The sequence below is a fragment of the Kogia breviceps genome, chromosome 3 (assembly GCF_026419965.1).
Source record: "Kogia breviceps isolate mKogBre1 chromosome 3, mKogBre1 haplotype 1, whole genome shotgun sequence".
NCBI classification, from domain to species: Eukaryota; Metazoa; Chordata; class Mammalia; order Artiodactyla; family Physeteridae; genus Kogia; species Kogia breviceps.
Genome location: NC_081312.1, coordinates 43,064,742 through 43,089,024, shown reverse-complemented (window position 1 = coordinate 43,089,024; position 24,283 = coordinate 43,064,742). Strand labels below are relative to the sequence as shown.

Genomic DNA, 24,283 nt, shown 5'->3' with positions numbered 1-24,283 from the left:
ATTATGAAAAAAGTCACACAAACCTAAACTGCAGAATATTCTACAAAGTAAACGTTTTGTATCCTTCAAAAGTGTTAATGCCATGAAACCTAAAGAAATATTAAGAAACAGTTTTCCAGATTAAAGGAAACTAGAGACATGACAACTGAATGCAATGTGTGATCTTGGATTTTCTTTTGCTATGAAGGGCATTACTGAGAGATTTGGCAAAATCTATATGAAGTCTGCAGATCAGAAAAAAGTATTGTTAATTTTCTGATTTTCATAGTTTGACTGTGGATATGTAAAAGGATGTTCTTGATTTGGGGGATATACACACTGAAGTATTTATCAGTTAAAAAAAAACCAAAACGCTGATGGCTTTCCATTTAAAATCAGATTAAAATCCAAACCACTGCAAGGTCTGATCCTACTTCCACCTCTCTGATTTCACTTCCTGTCACTCTCCCCCACTTAATCTCTATGACAGGCCACACTGATCTGACGGTTCCCTTAACAAGCCAAATTTATATTCCGATAACAATCCCAAGTTTCAGTTTAAATATCACCCATAGAAAGTCATTCCTTAAGTATCAATAACAGGTCTAAAGTTAAAACTTCCATTGTCTCTTTTTTTTAACCACAAGATGCAACTATTTGCCTATTTACTCTTTGTTGCCTATTTCTTCCCACTGAATGTAAATGTCTCCTTCACCGTTTTATCAGCCAGCAGTATTTAACTGAGTACTTAGGACATATAGAGCTCAACAAATAATAGTTAATCAGTCTTAAACTTAATTCTACTAAATAGAGTCACACTCAAAAAGAGTACTAATGCTTCTGTAAAACTCCGACCTGAGCTTAAAGGTGATACCCTTACAGCGCAAGTTCCTTCTTTTTTGTTAGAATAGGTGGATGAAGGGGATGCCATTAATATAGTGGTTTAGAACCAGGCCGCCAAGGGTGGAGGGAAACCCTCTCCCCTACCGTTTTCTCTGGTCTTTGTAAGAGTATAACAACATCTCTCTGCTTTGCTCTAAGAAAGAGTTAGGCAGCGAAAGAGAGGGATAAAAGATAAATAATAATTCCTAGGAAAAGGAATGGTGCAGCTCCTCAAGCCACCCGAAAACTTAAAGTTTCTCAACGACACTCAAGACCGAAACCTGACTGTAAGACGCAGCAGGATGCTACCTAACGCCACTTCTATTGCTTCTGCACATGCGCGTTGCCCCCCACGCACTTCCCCCTTCCTTTTCCCACAATCCTCTGTTCCTGGGCTAAGGCCCCAGGAACGAGCCACAGAGAAGGCTATTGGTGGAAAGAACAGCCAATGAGAGGCCCTGTTACTAATTTGCGTGCTGCAGTGTAGGGGGAATCGCTTAGACTCTGAAGACCTAGGCGTTTCAGTGGTATTTAGCACGATGAGCTCAATCGGCACCGGGGTGAGTTCGTTGTCTCTCGGCGCGATAGTCTAGCATAAGGATTAGAGTGGGAAGGGAACGCGGACGGACCGCGAGGGGTGCGCCTACTCGGGGTGCGCTGGTACTTCCTGGAGGCAGGTGGGCCGCTTTCAGTTGCGCAGTGGACCGGCGGTCTTTCCGACGCTGATTGCTAGGCCCGCGTCTGCAGTGACCGTGGCTTGAAGCTTCTCAGCTCAGGTGTGGCGGGCTTGCCGCGCAGCAGTTAGATTTGGAGCGCTTTGGGTTGCTGAGTCACTTTCTTTAGTCGTTTAGGGAAACCGAAAGTGGAAACTCGTGGGGCCTGAAATTGTGTGTGTGAGTGAAGGGTTTGGGCGACAGTTAGCCTCTTGAGGACCACTGAGGCAAGGCGGCTTGAGAGTCTAAGGTCTGAGACGCCGCTTTCCAAGGAGCCCCTTTGCAGTTCCTGGGGTGCTGCTGCCTCACGGGGATTCTCTGTCTTTCCTTCGAGTGTAGTGATGGACCGCTCTGTATGAGTCCCTGGAGCCTTCTCAGAACTGATAAGAACAATAGTCTAAAAAGCGGAATCGGAAGAATCCTTTACATTTTTCCGTTATCTCAGCTTTTCCTGTACAAATTATTTAACAGCACTATGAGGTGTCAATACCGTTAAGCGTTTAAATGGTTAGCTACAGACTTAACCGCTTCTGATTTTGAAGAGACAGTTCAGGATTTTGGAGTTGAATTTGTTAACTTTTTCGTCCTACTACTTTCCTTTGTCACACGTACTGCATATATGCAATCTTCTGCTTACTCCTTTTATGTATTTCTCCATGTAGAAAGTACAGTTTTTGTTTAGAAATATTTATTGGTGGTTTCCACTAGAGGCATTGAATAATGGGTTTCTCAGTTCATTTTATACTCGTACTGTGCACAAGACTTATACTCACCATTAGGCCCAAATACTGCTTTTCCGAGTTTGATAATACGGAACTTATACTTGGAATGGTTTAATCCATTCGGTTATGAGTTGCTAAGATTGTCATACCGTTTTTGGATTAGTTAATGCTCAGTAATGCCTGCTGTAGCAAGTTGACTTTGCAACTACATTAATATTACCCTAGATTAATAGTGTTTTAAAGGGTTCTACAAACCCTTTAAAAATATTTGATAATACAACCAGGTGAGATATTTCGGTATTACAGTGGTAGAGTTAAGGATCTTCATTTAACAAATCAACAAACAGACCAGGAAGCACCACTGTTGAAGACTTACCTCCTGTCTTTACTTGTCCCAAGAACTCCGGATATGAAGACCTATCTTCTTGACATTTCTCTCCACTTGATTAATAGCCATTTCAAATGACATGTCCAAAGTAGATCTCTGGGTTTTCTTTTAACCTTGCCATTTTGCATCTCCTACAATTTCCATTTTAGTTGAATGGGCCAGTTCTCGTTGCGCAAATGAAAAAGAATCTATGATGCACTTTTAATGTCTTTTTTACTCTACTCCTAGAGCCAGTCCATGAGCAAGGTTTTTTTTGATTGTATCCTCCAACGGTAACACCTTCCATCTCTTTTTCTCTAGTCTAAGACACTGCCTTTGGAATACTTAATCTCTGCTTCCACTCTTGTTCCCTCTATAATTAATTTTCCAGATGAACAATGTTTTTAAAAAATTAGACATAACCTCTCCTCCCTTACCCCCCCCAAACTCCAGTGACTTTCTGTTGGATTTAGAATAGAAATGTAAACTTCCTACTCCAGCCTAAAAGACTTAACATAGTTTGCCCCTTATATGCCTCTGATATAGTTTACTCTTCTGTTTACCACTTATGGTGCTCAAGACAGAGTGGCCTTATTTCTTTTTCTTATTGTGCTCAGCTTATTTCTACCCTAAGGTCTTTTATGCCAAATACCAGGACACTCCTGCTCCATATCGTAAATGACTAATTACTTGTTATTAATTCTAGCTTAGCCTAAATAATTAAATATAATTGCCCCAGCAATGCTTTACTTGATCAGGTAGTCTATGGTAGTCCCTGAGACTATCATTTCGCCCTGTCTTATTTTCATCATAGTAGCTTTTCTGATTTACTGCTGTATCTTCAGCTCCTAGATTTGTTCGTGGTCTGATTTTTGAAGATGAAGGACTTCTAGAATGAGTAGTCTTTGTATTTCCTTATAGTGACTAACATATAATAGATGCTTATTAAATGTCTTAATGCTAAATGATGTGTCCAAGGTCCCTCAGTTTCTTAGTGCCACAGCTATGAATTAAAATGCTCCAATGCTGTTTCTACCATAGGAGTTTTTTTCAGAAATGAGCCATGTTCTGTGTGGGAAAAGTTCTGACTTGATGCAGGACTTGTATCCATTGCTTTTCTAGCAGAAATCTGAAGTGTATAATTTTGTCTTAGCTTCTGTTGCTGCTCTGACATGCTTCCCCTTTCTCTTTAAAGCAACATCTTTGTTGAGATTTAACACACATTTCTGATGTGTAAGCCATTTAGGAAAAAAAAAAGTGTAAGGTTATTACTGCCAAAGATACATCATTATAAGCTTATTATTGCCTTTTCCTCCTAGTATGACCTGTCAGCCTCTACATTCTCTCCTGATGGAAGAGTTTTTCAAGTTGAGTATGCTATGAAGGCTGTGGAAAATAGTAGGTAAGGAACATTGTTTTACTTGAAATTAGCATGTTTTAACCAGGTATTAAATGTCTTATTTTCTATATTTTTTGTAATGAGGGTTTGTTATGTAACTTTGGCACAAAATAATATATGCCCTAAAATAATCTCAATTTATTAGTCATTTCCAGATCTCTCTTTAGGCCAGATCTTTCCGTGTGCCTATATTTCCAGTTGACTCCAGAATTATCCACTTAGACATTCTGCCAAGTCTCAAATGAAGTGTATAAAACCAAATTCATCAACATCTTTGCTAGACCTTTTTTCTCCTTTTTCAAATTCCTGATATATATCATTGTTTTCCTTGGCCATTAGGATTGTCTTTATTGTGTGATCTTTTATTTCCTTGTGTTTTAAATGTCCTGTGCAGTTGGTCACATGATCATCTCAGCAGGGATGTTTTTTATTTTTCTCTTCTGCTGCCATACTCCAAAAGGTGTAGGATCACTAAGATATTTTCCTGTTGGACTTACTTCCTTCAGTCTGTCTTTTTTTGTTTAGAGTAATTCACTAAAATGATTCCTTGCCACCACTGTAACATCTTAGTTGAATTACTGGCTTATTGACAAATTCTCTGAGTCTTACATTGAAGAATTTTTGCAATCAGTTATTTATTTTTTTTTTTTTTGCTGTTCGCGGGCCTTTTACTGTTGTGGCCTCTCCCATTGCAGAGCACAGGCTCCGGACACGCAGGCTCAGCAGCCATGGCTCACGGGCCCAGTTGCTCTGCGGCATGTGGGATCTTCCCGGACCGGGGCACGAACCCATGTCCCCTGCATCGGCAGGTGGACTCTCAACCACTGCGCCACCAGGGAAGCCCAATCATTTTTTTTTTTAAATTTATTTTTTTTTTTATACAGCAGGTTCTTAGTAATCATCCATTTTATACACATCAGTATATACATGTCAATCCCAATCTCCCAGTTCATCCCACCACCACCACCCCCTGCCGCTTCCCCCCTTGGTGTCCTTATGTTTGTTCTCTACATCTGTGTCTCATATATGATCATTTAAAAAAAAAAAAATTTCTAATTGGACATAGTCTGCACAAACTGGTTCATTTATAATTTTTTAAAATAGAATTTGTTTATTTATTTATTTATGGCTGCATTGGGTCTTCGTTGCTGCGCACAGGCTTTCTCTAGTTGGGGCGAGTGGGAGCAACTCTTCATTGCGGTGCCTGGGCTTCTTATTGCGGTGGCTTCTCTTGTTGTGGAGCACAGACTCTAGGCATGCAGGCTTCAGTAGTTGTGGCACGGGGGCTTCATTAGCTGTTGCTCATGGGCTCTAGAGCGCAGGCTCAGTAGTTGTGGTGCATGGGCTGAGTTGCTTATTGCTCTGTGGCATGTGGGATCTTCCCGCACCAGGGCTCGAACCCTTGTCCCCTGCACTGGCAGGCAGATTCTTAACCACTGAGCCACCAGGGAAGCCCCTTCAATTTTTTTTTATTGAGGTGTAGTTAATTTACAATGTTGTGTTAGTTTCAAGTGTACAGCTCAGTGATTCAGTTATATGTATATATATAAATAATAATTGTATTTTTGAATCTAAAGCAGCTTTGGGATGAAATAAAGGACTTAAAAAATTTTGTTCATGACATCTTCAGATCTCTCAAAAAAATTTTTTAGGCGTACTGAACAAATGGTGTTGGTGTTTGAGCTTGGTGTTTTCATTATAATGAAAACCTGTGTAGTAGGGAAATGTTTCCAGAATTTTAGAAAAGTTCACGTGTAGATGTAGTTTTTTCACTTTCTACTAGTATCTTCGATATTTGATTATGGAAGTTTCATGAGGGTGGAGACTTTAACTGGTCTTTGCATGTGCTAGCACGTAGCCCTCAGTAGTTACTGAATAAATAAATGTTCATTTTTTGTTCCATTTTCTGGGTGGTAGAAAGAAGGTATCTGGATTTCTAATGATTTATGAAATAGTATTTTAAAGTTTTTGAGCAAAAATATATTTTTAGTCTTCTTACAGGATTTGTTAATGAAGCTAGTAGATTCTGTGTTTAACTGTATTATTATATTGTTACTTACAAACTGTCAGTATCTGACAATATAATAGAAGTAAGGCTGTTAAGAATTTCAGGCTGCACTGTATTTGTTGTTGTGTACAAGGCCTGAAAGAGTTCAGAAGAGAGTCAAATTCAAGAAAAATGTTGACAAAAAAATTAAAAATTTTTTAAAAAATGAAAGCAAATAAGTGTACTGGGAAAACTGGACAGCTACATGTAAAAGAGTGAAATTAAAGCATTTTTTCACACCAGACACAAACTCAAAATGGATTAAAGACCTAAAAAAAAAAAAAAGAAAGAAGTTGACACATTTTTATTTCCTCTTGGTAGAAGATAGGCTTATAGGCCAAGGAGATGGAGAAAGACTTGAGGAAGTCATTGTTTTTCTCTTCCTACTTTGCATTCTTGCATTTTCATTGGTGTAAAAAACTGGTGGGAGATGTCTTGACTAAGAGAAAAACTGGAGATACATTTTGAAGTCATCTGTAACCCAGCAAATTGAGACTAGGCTATGAGGATCTGTGTATCTTAGCAATTTGTTTTCTATAAAGTATTTCTAAATATGGTTTAAAACAGTTACATTTAAGCAAACTTGAAGAAATATAATTTTTAAAAATGGAAACATTAAAAATGAATGTATTTTTTTCTGCAAAAGTAAAGTTACTAGGAAAGTTCCTCTTTTAAAGGGAATCTGTGGGCTTCCCTGGTGGCGCAGTGGTTGAGAATCTGCCTGCCAATGCAGGGGACACGGGTTTGAGCCCTGCTCTGGGAAGATCCCACATGCCCCAGAGCAACTGGGCCCATGAGCCACAATTACTGAGCCTGCGCGTCTGGAGCCTGTGCTCCGCAGCAAGAGAGGCTGCGATAGTGAGAGGCTCACGCACGGTGATGAAGAGTGACCCCCGCTTGCCACAACTAGGGAAAGCCCTCGCACAGAAAGGAAAACCCAACACAGCCATAAATAAATAAATTAATTAATTTAAAAAAATAAAGGGATCTGTGTAACTTGGTATGATGGAGTACTGGATGAGGATCAGAAGATGTGAATTTTTCTCCTAGCTGCTGCCTAATGGTAGTATTACATAGGTTTCCATTGTTCAGTCCTCTGAATGTTACTTTTCTGTCTGTAAAATTGGGATGTGGACATCTAACCTAACTACGTCACATAGTCACATACCTTACCATAAGAATGAAATTTGAAAATGTTTGTTTTGTGGGCACAGAAAGTAGAAAATAGAAAAATTACATATGAATTTTCTTACGAGTCTGGCATATAAACTGATAGAAAACATTTAACCAAATAATTTGATATGATTATATTCCTGCATTAAAGAGAGATAAATTCTTTTTAAAAATTATTTATTTATTTTATTATTATTATTTTTTGGCTGTGCCTGTACAGCATGTCAGATCTTAGTTCTCCAACCAAGGATCAAACCCGTGCCCCCTACAATGGAAGCATGGAGTCTTAACCACTGGACTGCCAGGAAGTCCTGGAGATAGAAATTCAATCTTCGTAATTTAGAAGGAAAATACTTTTGAGTACCTGTTTCGTTAAGCATAGGAACTACCAAAACAAATAATTGACATATAAGTGAATACTTATAAACATTTTATTAAAATATATATATATATATCATGATCAAAACTATTTTATAAAAGTATGCTCCTAGAAGGTAATATGAAAAAGGAAAAAAGGGGTAAAATTATAATCTTTCCCTTTAGCCTCATTGAGGAGACAGGATATGAAAAAGGAAGATTGTGCAACATAACTGAAAGGCTAGATTGTTTGGAACAAAAATGTACACACAATTTTGGCCTTAGGACCCCTTTATACTTGGGAAAAATAATCACTGAGGACCTTGAAGAACATTTAATTATGTAGGCTGTAGGCTCTATCAATATTTAACATCATCCCGAAGAGCATTTATTTATGCAGGTTATTGGTTTTCATCAATATTTACCATATTAGAAATTAAAACTGAAAAATTAAAAATACTTATCAATTCATGTAACAGTAATAAACACAATTGCATGTTAACAAATAATTTAAATTAACATTAAAATATTTGAGTAACATTAATAACATTTTTAATGCAAATTACTTTTCCAAAACAGAAAAAAATGTAGTGAGAAGAGTGGCATTGTTTTACATTTTTGTAAATCTCAATAATTAATTGAATCTTAATAAAAGAGAGTCTCATATCTCCTTCTGCTTCAATATGTTGTTACTTTTGTTGGAGCTTGTGAAACAAATCAGGCTTCATTTGGATAGTAGTTGGTAAAGTGAGGAGTATTTTAATAGCCTTATGCAAGTTGTTTTTTGATACTATACCAAAACTGGACAAATGTTAGTTTCTTAAAGATTAGTTGCAGTGTGGAGTCTGAAAACATAACAATGAACTTTTTCTACTTTTACATTAAAATCTGTTGGGCTGTTTTACCCATCAACATTGTGAGTTGGTCATCTGGAAAATATTGGTTCACTGTGTTATAACAGAGCTTCCAAATTAGACATATTTCATTATAAACTATCAGAAACATCACACTTTTAATATCACCACCAATCTGTTTATTAAAGTTTTGGGAAGCAGACAGGCTCACAGTGGTGAATATGTTTTCTAAAATTCCAATTTATGCTTGAAAACTCAAATTTTATCACTGGCAAGAAAATTTTGTCATTTGTTTACCTTGAAGCAACAGGCTCACTTTGTTCATTTTAGAAAAAAAGTCTGCCACATACCTAAGTGGAAATAACCATAGTTATTATTCTTTGATGATAAAAACAGATGTTCCATGAAAAAATTCACAACTCAAAACAGTTTTATCAGTGCTTTTTCCTTTAGGCAACCATTGTATTTTGATGTACAGCAGAAATACTTTGACTACCTTGCATTTCTTTAGGATAATCAAAAGACCAGGTACTCAAGGACTGATACCCAATAAAATTAATTACTGCTTTATCAAGGACATTCTTAACTAAAAATGGCTTTTTTTTAAAACTGTGAGAGCGCAGCAATGAAGAATACAATGATTAGTAGTTTACTGCTACCATTTGCTGTTACTGCCTTACTTGTGTTGAAGTGCCAGCGGTTTTACCCACCAGTGCTTCTATACCATTGGTGCAAACATCCACACAGTGGAAAAAGGCAAATAATGTCTTTGGGTTTTTTTTGTTTTTTTAAAAAAATTTTTTGGCCATGGCATGTGGGATCTTATACTTCCCCAATTAGGGATCGAACCTGTGCCCCCTGCAGTGGAAGCGTGGAATCTTAACCACTGGACTGCGAGGAAGGTCCTGTCTTTGTATTTTTATGAAAATAATTTTGACCTCACAAACCACACTTTTAGAACTTTTAGTTTAGAAAAAAGAATGTTTTAGATTCTGAAAGGTGAGGAAGATGATGAGTTGGAGTAATTGGGAATGGCTACCTGAGGCTATTCAAGTGACTTTGCAAAAGTTTGTGGAAATTTATTTAAATGAGCAGTGGTGAGGAGGAAGTGTATTCTAGTACCTAGGATAACCGCAATAAAGACAGAAAAGCAAAAATGAACATTAAGGTGTTTGAGGGGGTGATAGTGAGGTTGAATTTGGTAGAGCACAAGACCCCTATAACAGGAAACTGAATTCCCTAGATGGGCTTTGCAGATTCTTGGGGAGTGCTGAAAGCTGGGCCAAGGAGTTTAAACTTGAAAAGGTACCTGAAGTGTGGGGGAAGGAGTGTCTGAAGTTCTTTACATATTTGTGCATGTGGCTCAGCTCATTTTTCTGGTTGTTTCTCTTCGTTAAAAGAATTAGAAGATTAAAGTAATTCATGTATTTTCATCTTGAAATGGCAATGTATAATTTCTCCACATTTTACTTCAGATTATTTTTTGATCTACTTTGTTTTAAACAGTTGTACAAAATGTTTATTCTTTTACACTTATTGTAAGCAACACATGGTTATTGCAGAAAAAGCAAAAGAAAGAAAAAGAATTATAATCTTTCCACCGAGATTAGTCACTGGTAACTTTAGTTTATATGTAGCCCGTCTTTTGTGTGCATATTATGTACCCTTTTTTTAAAATAATAAATTTATTTTTTTGTCTGCGTTGGGTTTTCATTGCTGCATACAGGCTTCCTCTAGTGTGGTCAGCGGGGGCTACTCTTTGTTGTGGTGTGCGGGCTTCTCATTGCCATGGCTTCTCTTTGTTGTGGAGCATGGGCTCTAGGCGCATGGGCTTCAGTAATTGTGGCATGCGGGCTCAGTAGTTGTGGCTTGCAAGCTCTAGAGCACAGGCTCAGTAGTTGTGGCGCACGGGCTTAGTTGCTCTGCGGCATGTAGGATCTTCCCCGCCCAGGGCTACAACCCGTGTCCCCTGCATTGGCAGGTGGATTCTTAGCCACTGGGCCACCAGGGAAGTCCTTACATACATTTTTAATGCACATGACTTTAGTTGGCATTTGTTATAAAATGGCTAATATATTGCTAGACACTGTGCCATTTGGTACCTATTTTGTTGGCATCTTTTTTCACTTATGTAATAATATCTTTTCATGTCATGATATGAGATTTTTTTTTGGTCACATGATTATTTATATGGATCTAATTCATCACATTTTAGACTGTTTGCCCTTTCTAGTTTTCAGATGTATTTATTTTAAAGACTTGATATGCTTTAAGAAACAAATTTTCCTGTTTTTGTGGGTTTTTTTTAAACTTGGGTTTACAAAGTTTCTTTTATTTTCAGTTTAAAAAATTGATTTTCTTCTACTTGTTTCAGTACAGCTATTGGAATCAGATGTAAAGATGGCGTTGTCTTTGGGGTAGAAAAATTAGTCCTTTCTAAACTTTATGAAGAAGGTTCTAACAAACGACTTTTTAATGTTGATCGGCATGTTGGAATGGTAAGGTTACATTTTAAAATGTTCCTTTTTGCCTTGTCCAGTTTCTTGTGAAGTAACTAATTGGAATATATGAAAATGTGATTGTTAAGAACCCATTTAATACTTTAGCATTGAGGCAGAAACAGCAGAGAGCAGCTATAGAAGTAATCAGAAAGTTACTGGTTTGTGAACAGCTCACTGTCTAAAAGGAAGGTAGCATTCTTATTGTATACCTGATTGGAGATAGATATGAAAAACAAAGTTGCCTTAAGAAAAGGAGGGGAGGGGGGAGAAGTATGGGTAAAAAAGAAATTTTGGCAGCATAGATCAATGAAGTTACATGCTTGAGAGGCAGTGAATCTTTGGCTTTTTGTATCCTTTCTGGGGATCACTGTTACACTGAAGATGTTATCAGAAAGAGAAGACCTTCTATTATAGTAAGGTGGAGCATCAGGAAAGGATGTCTGATGAAGGGAAAAGTGAACACATGCTTTCTAGTAGCTTCATAAGCATCACTGTATTTATTTCATGCAGCTGGTAACTCGAGTGACTGCTTTGCACAGTTGCAGGCCATGACATAGATACATTACTGGTATATACTGAAGTCATCCTATATAGATGTCCGACTTTCTTCAGTAAGAGCAACAATCCCAAAAAAAAGAAAAGAAATGATTTTTAACTTTGCTTACTGAAAAGTCAAGGAAGAAAAGAACACCTGTGTGCTAGGTACTATGCTAGTTCTTTACATAAATTATCTCATTTAATCCTGACAACCCAGTGCAAGTAATATTAATCCCATTTTTACAGATGAGAAAAAGACTCACAGGTGGTAAAGAAATACGCTGGGATTCATACTTGGGTCTGCATGGTCTGTTACTCTAGAGTCCATTCTTCAGGGTGAGATCCTATAGGATCCACTCATTCTGCTGAAATACCAGTAGCTTTGTTATTTCTAAATGAGATGTGTTACAAACACAAAAAGGACTAGCAAAATATAGCCAGTAAACTATAAAGCTACAGATACATTTTTGGGTTTTTTTGCTTCTTCAGATATTTTTTTCTGAACTTGTTTTCTCTCCTGAACAAATTTATTATTGCCAGTGAAGCTGGTGTGTTTTCTTGAAACTTGCCATATTGTAACGTAGCTGGTATGAGGTAGTGAATCCTGCTTTCTTTCACTTAAAAAATCTTTAGATAGGTATATTTTGGAAAATAATCATATATGCTTATAAGCACTTTAGTGATGGAAAGAATTTTATCATCCTAGAATTTTCACATTTGTCCCATTTGTTATTTAAAGCCAGGAAATTGATGGCATTCCTTATAGCTGGAAATTGGCAAAACATTAGACATTGAACAGGTTGGAGAAAATGAAGGATTAATGTTCTGTCTCCAAGTGATTTGATAAATTTTTAGACTTCACAGTGGGTTTTATCCAAAGCAATGGAAGATTATTTAAATGGTGAAAATTACTACCTGGGTATCCTTGTGGAAGTTATTTTAAACAACAGTTTTCTAACCTGCAAAACTATGGTGGTAATAGTACCTACCTTCATGTATAATTATGTAAAATGCTTATTAGCATGTAATGAATGATCAATAATATGTTAAGGATTTTCATCATTATTACTACTACTAGGTAGCAGTAGAAAAAAAGGCTATTAAAATTTTGATAGTACTTATTTTTAAATTCTGCAAATCTTCTGTGCCACTGGTTCCCAGTACCCATTAGTTTTTCCTGTTTTCATGGCTTCTCTAGACCAAAATAAATACCCAGTGGTTCTGTTTATTATATATGTAGGTCTAAACAACTAAGTGGTCGTGTCCTAAAAACTTAGTAGCTGTAAAAACAAAACAAAAACAAACTCACCACGTACAGCAAAATAAAAATATTTTTATTTTTAAACAATCACAGTTAACTAATGTGTACTGCACAACTTGTTAAACTTTGGAATTGGATTAGATGCCACCCCCCACCTCCACCCCGTTTCCTGTTCCGCATTGTTTTTTGCACAGTACTTATTTTATACCACAGCAACCCAGCTTTTCAAGGAGCGGATGGCAGTAAAAGGAATGCAGAATGATCTAATGTTGAAACCGTTAACTACTTCAATATATGTTTCCCCCAAACTTAAAATGCCCCACAACTCTGAGTTCACTATAGTGCCCTGGGATATCTCAGCATGTGGTTTGGTAATTGCAGTTCTAAGCCACCAGATTTGTGGTTTGTCATGTTTTGGTTTGGCATTACAATTTATTAGTAAGCTGAAAAAGGAATTTGAGGTTGTGCCTTTTAGATGAAAACTTATAATAACTTTTTGAACACAGAATGGCTTTAAATAAAAGATCAGTTCTAACCAAAACGAATGGTTATATTCTTCTTTGTTGTTGTTTTGTTCTTTATAATGAAGTGGCGAATGGGGAGACATGGAGGTTTTTCTGAATGTGATCAATGGACAAAACAATGTAGTCACACTTGGGAAACTTCCAAATTGTAATCCTGTAGTCAAGCATCAAAATGCCAGAATGCCTTGTAAAGAAAGACCTTTAAGCCAAACACATTTATTCTAATGGTGATACTTGTTAAAAATATCAAATAAGCCTGTAATAATTACATACTTTCCTTGGTTTGTGATAGGAATGTTATGTACTGAATTGGAACTTTTTTTTCTTTCAGGCAGTAGCAGGTTTGTTGGCAGATGCTCGTTCTTTAGCAGACATTGCGCGAGAAGAGGCTTCCAACTTTAGATCTAACTTTGGATATAACATTCCACTAAAAGTAAGCTGATGACATGTTGAAGAGCCTTTGGAACAGAAAGAGAAGAGTATTAATAAGCTCTTCTGTTTTTCCCCACAGCATCTTGCAGACAGAGTGGCCATGTATGTACATGCCTATACACTCTACAGTGCTGTTAGACCTTTTGGCTGCAGGTATGAAATTTACTGAGATATTCAGTGTTATCTGTACTGTAGGTATTTGTTTTCTCAGAATCTAATTAGCCTTTTATACCCTTAAAAAATGAAGTATCGTCAAGAAGTATTAGGGCAGTGATTAAATAAAATGATGTACATAAAAATAAAAACTTTGAAAAATGAAAGACTATGCATATTTGGACAGGATAAAACACAGAACTCATAGTAATATTTTAATCTAATTATAAATTCTCTGGAGGAAGGTGGTCAAAAGGTATATAAACTTTTTTAAAAAATTTATTTTTGGCTGTTAGGTCTTCGTTGCTGTGCACAGGCTTTCTCTAGTTGCAGCGAGAGGGGGCTACTCTTTGTTGCAGTGCATGGGCTTCTCATTGCGGTCGCTTGTCTTTGTTGTGGAGCACGGGCTCTAGGCATGTGGGCTTCAGTAGTTGCGGTGCATGGGCTCAGTAGTTGTGGCTCGCAGGCTCTAGAGCGCAGGCTCAGTAGTTGTGGTGCATGGGCTTAGTTGCTGCTCCGTGGCATGTGGGATCTTCCAGGACCAGTGCTCAAACCCATGTCCCCTGCATTGGCAGGCGGATTCCCAACCACTGCCCCACCAGGTAAGTCCCAAAAGGTATATAAACTTTTAAAGTTTAAGATAAGTAAGTACTAGGGATATAATGTACAACATGATGACTATAGTTAACACTGATGTGTGATAAAAAGGAAAAATTTTAATATAGTAGATCCCTTAGAGTTCTCAACAAAAGGAGGAAGTTTTTTTTTTCTTTTAATTGTATCTATATGAGATGATGCATGTTAACTAAACCTATTGTGCTAATCATTTCACAGTGTATGTAAATCAGACCATCATGCTGTGCACCTTACCTTTATATAGCTATGTATGTCAATTATTTCCCAATAAAACTGGGGAAAAAATTCTCTGGAACTAAACCCAGACATTTTCAGGAAATGGCAAACTGATTTTAAATATATTCCATGTTGTTACTATTTAGTAGCCAATTATACTGACACTTCAGTTTTCTCATTAGTTTCCATCTGATATACTTTAAGCAATAGGTCAGATGTTAAATGGGATGTGGCTGTTACAGTATTCTGCACATGAAATGATAAGGCTGGTTTCTTTTCTATTTGTAATTTCAAAAATCAGTAATTCATATGATTTTTTAATATCCTAATTTTAATTTGTTGAGCATAAAAAAAATGCATTGAACCAATTTTCCTGCAACTTTTATTGAAGGAAAATAAATGGAGGAATACCGGGGAATAGCCAGAAAAGAATGAAGGGTGGAACAAGAGTTTTAGGTAGTTTCAGTGTATTCACATCAGGAATTTTGTCCCCTTGGCTTTTTCATGTTTATTCCTTTAGCTGTTGGGCCCCCTTATTACTTGTCCATCTATCAGTACTCCTTTCTCTCCACTGCTATCCTCTCAGGAAAGTTTCATCAGAAAGTTTAATACTAAACAAAGGCACGTGAATTTTGAACAGTTTTCAAGTATATACTAGTTTTTATTCCAAACTACATCATCAAAGTGCTTACTATCAGTTATATGGGTATTAGTAAATGTTTGTCTTAGAAATTACAATTGCATTTTTATCACAGTACTTTTAAAATTTTATTTATTTTTTATAAATTTATTTATTTATTTTTGGCTGCATTGGGTCTTTGTTGCTGCGTGTGGGCTTTCTGTTGTTGCGGCGAGCAGGGGCTGCTCTGCGTTGCGGTGCGCGGGCTTACTGCGGTGGCTTCTCTTGTTGCAGAGCATGGGCTCTAGGCGCGTGGGCTTAAGTAGTTGTGGCTTGCGGGCTCTAGAGAGCAGGCTCAGTAGTTGTGGCGCATGGGCTTAGTTGCTCCGCGGTATGTGGGATCTTCCCGGACCAGGGCTCGAACCTGGGTCCCCTGCATTGGCAGGCGGATTCTTAACCACTGTGCCACCCAGAGAAGCCCTATCACTGTACTCTTTAATACTTTTCTGGTATTAAGAACCATGGTTTAAAATTACTAATTTACTTTTATGTAGTTTCATGTTAGGGTCTTACAGTGTGAATGATGGTGCACAACTCTACATGATTGACCCATCGGGTGTTTCATATGTGAGTAGTTTTGAATCATCTGAAATTCTATTTCTAGTTTAATGGTCTCTCATTAGCACTTAAATCATGTATTTGGATTATATGAGGTTTCGTTAATATTTATTCAAGGAAGGTAACATTTTTTCTTGTTTTAACATTAATGACAATAGCCTATGGATATGAGGCAGAGGAAAGATCTGTGGCTTTTTTTTTTTGTTTTCTGGCCGGGCCATGCCACATGCAGGATCTTAGTTCACCCAGCAGGGATCGCCCCTGCATTGGGAGTGTGGAGTCTTAACCACTGGACCATCAGGGAAGTCCTAGATTTGTGGCTTTAAATATGCTATTATAGAAACTGCATAGTGAACATAAAATTTTGAATATGTGCTGTTTCCTTTATTACTACAAATATCAGCAGTATCTTAAAAATGAATGTAAAAGTGAATGTAATGCCGTCCCTTTTAAAGTTTAGTTTTCGTTGGTTTCTTTTGGCTGTGCCACGCGGCTTGTGGGATCTTAGTTTCCCACCCAGGGATCCATGGCAGTGAAAGCCTGTGTCCTAACCACTGCACCACCAGGGAATCCCCCAATTCCCTTTTTAAAAAGGATTTCAAGTGGGATTTCTTGGACCTTTCTCTAATTACCTTTTCTTAAGTGTCTTCTGAGATTTTTATGGTTTTTATTATACTCATTTTTAAAAAATGAACGCTCTTTGTTTTGTCATTATACACTGGTTACACAAGTAAAAAAAACCTTTACAGTATAAATTAGGGGATTCCCTGGCTGTCCAGTGGTTAGGATTTTGTGCTCTCACTGCTGAGGCCCCAGGTTCAATCCCTGGTTGGGAAACTAAAATCCCCCAAGTTGTGCTGATGTGGCAAAAAAAAAAAAAGTGTATATACATACACACACACACACACACACACACACACACATAATTCATATGTATATATCAATTTTTAAAAGGCTTATTTAACTCTTAGGAATTATTTCTTTCTCTCAGAAATAACTTCATTTCCATTGTCAGAATGCTAAAATTTTTTCTATTCCTGTCCTCAGAAATGCTTCCAGTTCATGAAGTGTATATATATGACATAATTTGTTTTTCTTTGGATATACTTCTTGAAAATAATACAGATTATTCTAGATTTCAGTTAGATATTGTAATTTTTTTGAGTCCCTTGGTGGTCATTAAAATGTCTTTTGACTATATTTCTCCAGATGTGCTTTTGAATGTCATTTAACAACCTTTCATTAACCTTTAAATAAAAACAGTAGTCATTAATGACTTATGATAGTATATTAATTTAATAATACATATATATTTTTGGTGTACGTTCTTTTAAAATAGGGTTATTGGGGCTGTGCCATTGGAAAAGCCAGACAAGCTGCAAAGACAGAAATCGAAAAGCTTCAGGTAATACATACACATTTACTGCTTGAAATCCTGCTATAGCATTATCCTTATGTGGTGAAGTTTTATCACCACAAACCAAACCTTTTACTCCAAGTGTGGTTTGCTGTTTGAGTAGAGCTTTCTGAAGCTGCTAGCTAGGTGGCCTGAGTAGGAAAGCTGGTAGCATATTACCTGTAGAGTTGGGTCATGGATCCCTTTATGATTTTGGTGGTTGCTTAATCCAAAAAAAAAAAAATACAAACAAATCTTCATATAGTGTCACAAAATCCTTGAAGCCCATTCATGGAGCCCTGTGACCCTTACGCTGAGAACTTTGCTCTTTTACTGTGTCATTTCTTCCATCTGGAGAACAGCTTTTGTCTCTGGAAGTCTTACACATTAAGAGTCTGTGCTCCTTTGCTTCTCTTTCCTTTTTGTTTCTAGCTAAATAGGGCATGGGAACCCATCATCTATTAGTATGAAAAAGGTTTCTTAAAAATTTGCTGGCTTTCCTTTTAGCCATAAGTGGATCAACTTAATATTGAAACAGTACCCACCAACTCTTCATTGCTTATCAGAAACTTCCCTAAAAGACAGGCGTTATGATTCATCAACATTTTGGTAAATTACAGTGAGAAAAAATTTTATATACATTTAAATATTAATGCTGTACTGGAGCCTTGCTCAACTAATTAACTTATTCAGCTTATTTAAGGCTAGGTCCTAGAAAACATTTTTTTAGTGCTTAGAATTTAATGCCAAGTTCTAGACCTATAAAAGCCTAATTTATGTTTGGTATTTTAGTATTGATAAAATTGACAAAAGGACCTTAGAGATCATTTAGTCCAAGTCCAGCCCTGGGTTAAACACACTGGCTAGAGTCATAGAATATTGCTTATGAACAATTCACAGACCTGATAACTATTAGACCAGTGTTCTTTTCCATCATGCACTCCCTGGTTTGTGCTAAGTTCCTGTCTTCTACTCTCTTCTCTTTTGCTTTCATCTCTCCTTAGTATTATGTGGAAATTTGAAAATAGAGTGTTTAGTACAATTATCCTTTTGTCCTCTGTGGTTAAATCCTAGCAAGGAATACTAACAAATCGTACCTAAGAATTGAGAACGATTACTTCTATTGAGGAACATGAACAGTTAATGATGAAAACATATGCTCTAAATCAGAGGTTAGCAAACTGGCCCACTGTCTGCATTTTTTTTTTTTTAAGTGAAGTATAGTTGATTTACAATGTTGTGCTAATTTCTGCTGTACAGCAAAGTGATTCAGTTATACAAATACATACTTTTTAAAATATTCTTTTCTATTATGGTTTATTATATGATACTGAATATAGTTCCTTGTGCTGTACAGCAGAACCTTGTTTATCCATTCTGTATATAATAGTTACATCTGCCAACCCCAACCTCCTACTCCATCCCTCCCCCAGTCCCCTCCCACTTGGCAACCACAGCTCTGTTCTCTGTGTCTGAGTCTGTTTTTGTTTCATAGATAAGTTCATTTGTGTCATATTTTAGATTGCACATATAAGTGATGTCATATGGTTGTTTGTCTTTCTCTGACTTAACTTCACTTTGTATGATGATCTCTAGTTGCAGTGCTTTTTAAAGTTTTATTGAAACCCAGCCATATTCAGTCTCTGGCTTTTGCCCTAGTACAACAGTGGAGTTTAGTTGGTGACGGGGACCAAAGACCATATCTCAATAAGTCTAATAAAATATTTACTACTTGGCTCTTTACAAAGAGTTTGCCAACCCCTGCATTACTCTGGTCTGTTTTTCTGCCTGTGTTCTGTTTACCAAGAATATAATTTTATGAAATAAACTTTAGCAACATATGTAAAAATATTTTTCACATTTAAGATGTATCTTTTCAAGTTTAAGTTTGTCTTTGTATGTTACAATTAATATACTAAATATAGAACTTAACTTGTAAGGGTAAAAGTATGAATATTGGTATTTTCCTTTTCTTCACTCCCAACTTTAACATGAAAAAAATTAATCATCAGGAAAGATACTGTACAACAAAATATCTCCATCTAGGTTGAGTGAACAGTTGTTATTTTCCAATATTTTAACTATTTGTATGAGCTGGGGCATCAAGATTTCTAAGTACAAAAAAATACCAAAAATAAATAATAAGCCTAGATATACAGTAGTTGTATCACCTCAAGTCTGGACTGCTGTATGACTATTCATTATTTTTCACCATTTTCCATCCTCCTCCACATATCCAGAATATGAACACCAGTTTGCTTTTTTTTTTTGTCAATTGTGTTCAGAAACACATACCTAAAAAAAATTTTGCATTGGTTACTTCCAGTACCTATAGTACAGCAGACTTTTCTGCTGGGCATTTAAGGGCCGTTTTTCTACCCTGATTTCCAAATGTTCACTTTTGCTTTGTGCAGTTCATTTATCTTCCTCAAAATCAAATCAAATCCAACTATGTTCTAAGACTCCACTCAGATCTTGGTTCTTCAAAGCTTTCCCTGACATTTTGCATTTTTGTCTTGAACAGTTTCATGAGGGACAATTTATTTCACTCCTTCATCCCCCTCTGGAATATAGAAAGTATTCGTGGTTTGCATTTTATTACCCTGAATTGGCTATAAAGAAGAAAAGAAAAAACACTTCTTTGCTAATGTTTTAAATGTCAGGGTCTGCCTGTGAGTAAATTCATAAACGAATCTAGATTTTTATAAACTTTAATATTTTTCACAAAGTTAGTGGTGCCCAAGGGTTGTCCAGAATATATTTTGGCATAATCATTAAAAAACATTACACTGTGAATAAAAAATTTTGGTTCTGGTCTTTTTTGTATTTCAGGTTATTTTCCTTGGTTTTATATCTGAGACTCTATCTCAAGAGCATGGGGTTACTGATAAAAGTTGTAGAAAGAATCTGAAAAGTTACACAAGTGGAAAGCATTCTTCTTTGAATCATAACATAATGAATATATATTTTATTTTCTGTAGATGAAAGAAATGACCTGCAGTGATGTTGTTAAAGAAGTTGCAAAAATGTAAGTTGAAATTTTCCTTAGCATTGACAAAAATATTTCACTTGACCTTACCTTATACATTAATTCTAAGAGGCCACTTTGTTTGTAAATAACTTGTTGCATAAGTTTTAGAAGGTGAATCCAACATTCTTAGAAGGCTCATTAAGGAGAATATCCATATTTCAAGTGACAATAGGATGGGGAAAAATAGCTTTTGACAAAATATACTCCTGTTCAGGTAACAGAATTCAAGAATAGGAGGATATAGTGAACCTCTAGGGACTTCATTTGATAGCTCCCAACTTCTTAAATCTCAGAAGTCCCAATAATATTAACCTTAGCTTACAACTTTAAGGTCTACAGCTAAAGTTGTAACAAGATGAGAAGAGCAGTGTTTCAAAACATCTAGAAATAGCTGAAGAAAGCCTGAAGTAGTTCATATTACAGTAATAGTAAGCAACATCAAAGTCAGTAAAAGCTCAGTGACCATGCTGCAAAGTCCATGATTTTTTTTACATCAAAGAATGCAGGCATTTGGTATTTCAAAAAATCTAATAAAATGCTGGTGTTGCAGCCAGCTTTTCAGAGTTAAAAGTAATAAATGTAATATTCCAGAGAATTCTAACTATTCCACATTAGAACTACATGAACATGGTCTAGTCAGCATTTTGTGCACGTCTCTCAGGTTTTACATCTAATAACACATGCAGGAAAAAAAAGTCTTGGAGGGCTCTATTATATAATAATAAATATACTATTTGAATGGTACCCTTAATCTCTATACTGATGGTTATAGCAAAGTATTAAAATCACAAGTGTTTTATAATTTTGTACTAATCGTCCACCACTCCTGCTACCCTCACTTCCCACCCCCCACCCCCCTTTACCATGAGACCCTTCCCCCCTTTCCAGTTGTGAAGAAGCAGAATCCATTCCATTCTATGACTGTCAGTTAATAACAACCTAGGGGACACTGGCAACTAACATATAATAGAACTAGTTAAAAAGTAAATAATTCTCATTGAATTGCACAGCAGTTTAACATAACTCAGTTTCCTTCACTGAGAAGTCTTTTGGAAATCAGTTCTTGCTGCACCTTTTATGTTTAGATATAACACTAGACTCTAATTTGTTCCGTGTAGGAAAGGCCATCCCTTTATCATTTAATAAAATGGAGCACTATGCTTCTTTTACTTAGTTCTAGCAATTTTAAGGTGCTTTCTCAAAGCAAGGCTTTAGGAATACTCTCCAAATTACTTTTGTTACTTTGTTGTGTAAGATGGTGGGAAGTATAAAATAAGCTTTGCTCTGATACTTTGTTTTTACTTCTACTTTAATATGTCGTGTGACAGTGCCTCCTTGTTGGCAGCAATTTGTCATGTACTGTTTGAAGGCCAGGTTAAGGGACATACCTTAAGGGGTTTAAAAATATTCCTGCCAAGAAGGTGCAGAATGAAGAGACCACTAATTGTAAACCAATGAATTAGTTTGTTTTTTTAAAAAAATCAGTTAATGAATGGAAAAAAATACTGCAAAGGCACACAGGGAATGATGGCCTTTTCCCATTTGAATATACATTCCTTAGGAGGTATCTTTCAGATATGACTCTAAAAGAATGTATCAAAATAAACAACTTGGGTTGTAAAGGTGTAAGGTATATTGAATCCTTTGTAGTGTTTAATTTTTTTTATCAGTCCTAGTGTAATTTTCATAATACAGACTATATATAATGTGTGTATCATTTTATAGATACTTATATTAGGGATGGCTGTTCTAATTTGCTGAGCTGGGTGCATGAACTATGTATGTAGATGACCAAATGAATGTTAATGTTCTCTTTCTGTTCTAGAATTTACATAGTACATGATGAAGTTAAGGATAAAGCTTTTGAACTAGAGCTCAGCTGGGTTGGTGAAAGTAAGTTATTTTTCTACATTTATTTGCTCTCAGAGTCATCTGTACCAAACCTAATTTACTACTGGGTGCCTTATTTTTTCTTAAAAACAAAAAAAAATTAGTAGTGATGTATACACATATAAGAGTACACAAGTAACAAATGAATCGATAACTGTCACAACATGGATACATTCATGTAAATACTGCTTTGGTCAACAAGTAGACCAAGCCCCCCAGATCATCCCTTAGGCTTCTCCCCAGAGGTAACCACTATCCTGAATTCTAACACCATAGTTCTTGGCCTGATGTTGAATTTTATATAAATGGAATTAGACATTATGGATTCTTTTGTTCCTCATTTCTTTTCACAAAATTATATTTGTATAAATCAGTTGTGTTGTTACGTACAGTAGTATTTTTGTTCATTTGGCTTGCTGTACAGTGTTCTGTTGTCTGAAAATAACACTTCATTCATCGCCTCTTCTGTTGTTACACCGTTAGGCACTTTCCAGTGTTTGTTTACTGTAAAATGAACAATGCAGCTGTGGACATCTTGTACATCTATTGTGGTACACATATGTAGTAGCATTTTAGAAATATATGTTAAGAGTGGAATTGCTGGGTCATGTAATAGGCACACATTCAATTGCAATATTGGCCACAATGTGTTCTGACCACTGGGTGCCCTTCTAATACAAACAGAGCCAGAACAAATTTAGGAGGTACTCTCTTTTTGAAGGAAAAGCTCTGCTTAATAATTAACTAAAGTTGTGAGTAGTTTATTTACTTTTTTTGAAACATCCATTGCATATTTTAAAAAAGAATTACTGGGAAATCACTTTTTTTCTTTCTAGCATGGCAACTGTAGGGCTTCAAGGACAGCTTTAAAATCTAACCATGCTGTGAATGAATGCTCAGGACTTACAGCATCAGGATAAATCTTAGCATAATGTATTCTTTATTATAAGAGCTAAATTTGGGCAGATTTAATATCTTATGTAGGGAAAACACACAAAGATGAGTTCAAAGAATCTGGTATTACACCTATAGATTGGCTAGATTATATGGTATTTGCAAATCACAATTAGTCATTTTAAATTCATTTAAATATATGGCTTAATTTACAGTAACTAATGGAAGACATGAAATTGTTCCAAAAGATATAAGGGAAGAGGCAGAGAAATATGCCAAGGTAAGCCACAGCATGAAAATGATTCTAGCTGGAGATATGTTGAATTCTATTAAATAACCCTTAAGAGTTGAGCTGAACTAAAGGATGAAACTTTCTAGGTTATCCTCAATGGGGATAAAAAGTTGCCCTGGTTCCAGAAAAATTTTTTTTGTGCATGTGAAAATGGCAAAGTTTTTTCAGGACATTTAATGCTTTCATATTATGTGTATCCTATCAAGAATATAGTCATTGATTGTTACACCAAGATTTCTTATTCTAAACCAGTGTTCATTTTCACTTACGGAGAATTTTAATGACAAGTGCTTAATTAGGTTCAGGCTGTTATAGCAATGCTAAAAATTGATTTTAAACACTTTTTTCTTTAACAGGAATCTTTGAAGGAAGAAGACGAATCAGATGATGATAACATGTAACATTTACTTCATTTACTTCTATTTAACTATTTAGCCCTTTGGATTAATACATACCCACTGACCACCTTTCATTAAATCTTTGCCTTGTAATGACTGAAGTTTGGTTAATATCTGCTTGACAAAATTGGTGGGGGTAGCTGAGCACATATTTATTCAGCATTAGGATGTTGCTTTATGCCTGTTGTAAAATGCCTTATTTAAAATACTGCAGACAGATGCTTTGGAATCAGATTAATTCAAAACTCCATTTCTTCACTCATCTATAACCTAAAGATTATATCCTGCTGGGCTATTGTGTAAAAAGTACCTACCAACTTCGTAGGCAATTGATGCCACTTCCCAGTTTTGTATTTAGTGAGATGATTGTTGGTCATCAGCCACTGTTAACC

The 24,283-nt window shown here is 36.2% G+C and overlaps 1 protein-coding gene across 1 annotated transcript; it reads left to right on the top strand.

Annotated features, from left to right (window-relative positions):
* Nucleotides 1-1,247: 1,247 nt before the first annotated feature.
* Nucleotides 1,248-23,984, top strand: PSMA3 (proteasome 20S subunit alpha 3). The gene is made up of 11 exons (XM_059059695.2): nucleotides 1,248-1,421; nucleotides 3,983-4,065; nucleotides 10,868-10,991; nucleotides 13,648-13,749; nucleotides 13,828-13,901; nucleotides 15,927-15,999; nucleotides 17,330-17,395; nucleotides 20,368-20,414; nucleotides 22,243-22,310; nucleotides 23,417-23,481; nucleotides 23,850-23,984. The coding sequence occupies exons 1-11, from the start codon at nucleotides 1,401-1,403 to the stop codon at nucleotides 23,892-23,894; spliced, it is 768 nt and encodes a 255-aa protein (XP_058915678.1). The 5' UTR covers nucleotides 1,248-1,400; the 3' UTR covers nucleotides 23,895-23,984.
* Nucleotides 23,985-24,283: the final 299 nt, after the last annotated feature.

Bases quoted from the DNA above. Each gene is read 5' to 3' on its own strand.
- PSMA3 (XM_059059695.2), top strand. From the start codon at position 1,401: ATGAGCTCAATCGGCACCGGG. The intron at 16,000-17,329 runs GTGAGTAGTTTT...CTTTTAAAATAG, and splicing joins ACCCATCGGGTGTTTCATAT to GGTTATTGGGGCTGTGCCAT. The intron at 22,311-23,416 runs GTAAGTTATTTT...CTTAATTTACAG, and splicing joins GCTCAGCTGGGTTGGTGAAA to TAACTAATGGAAGACATGAA.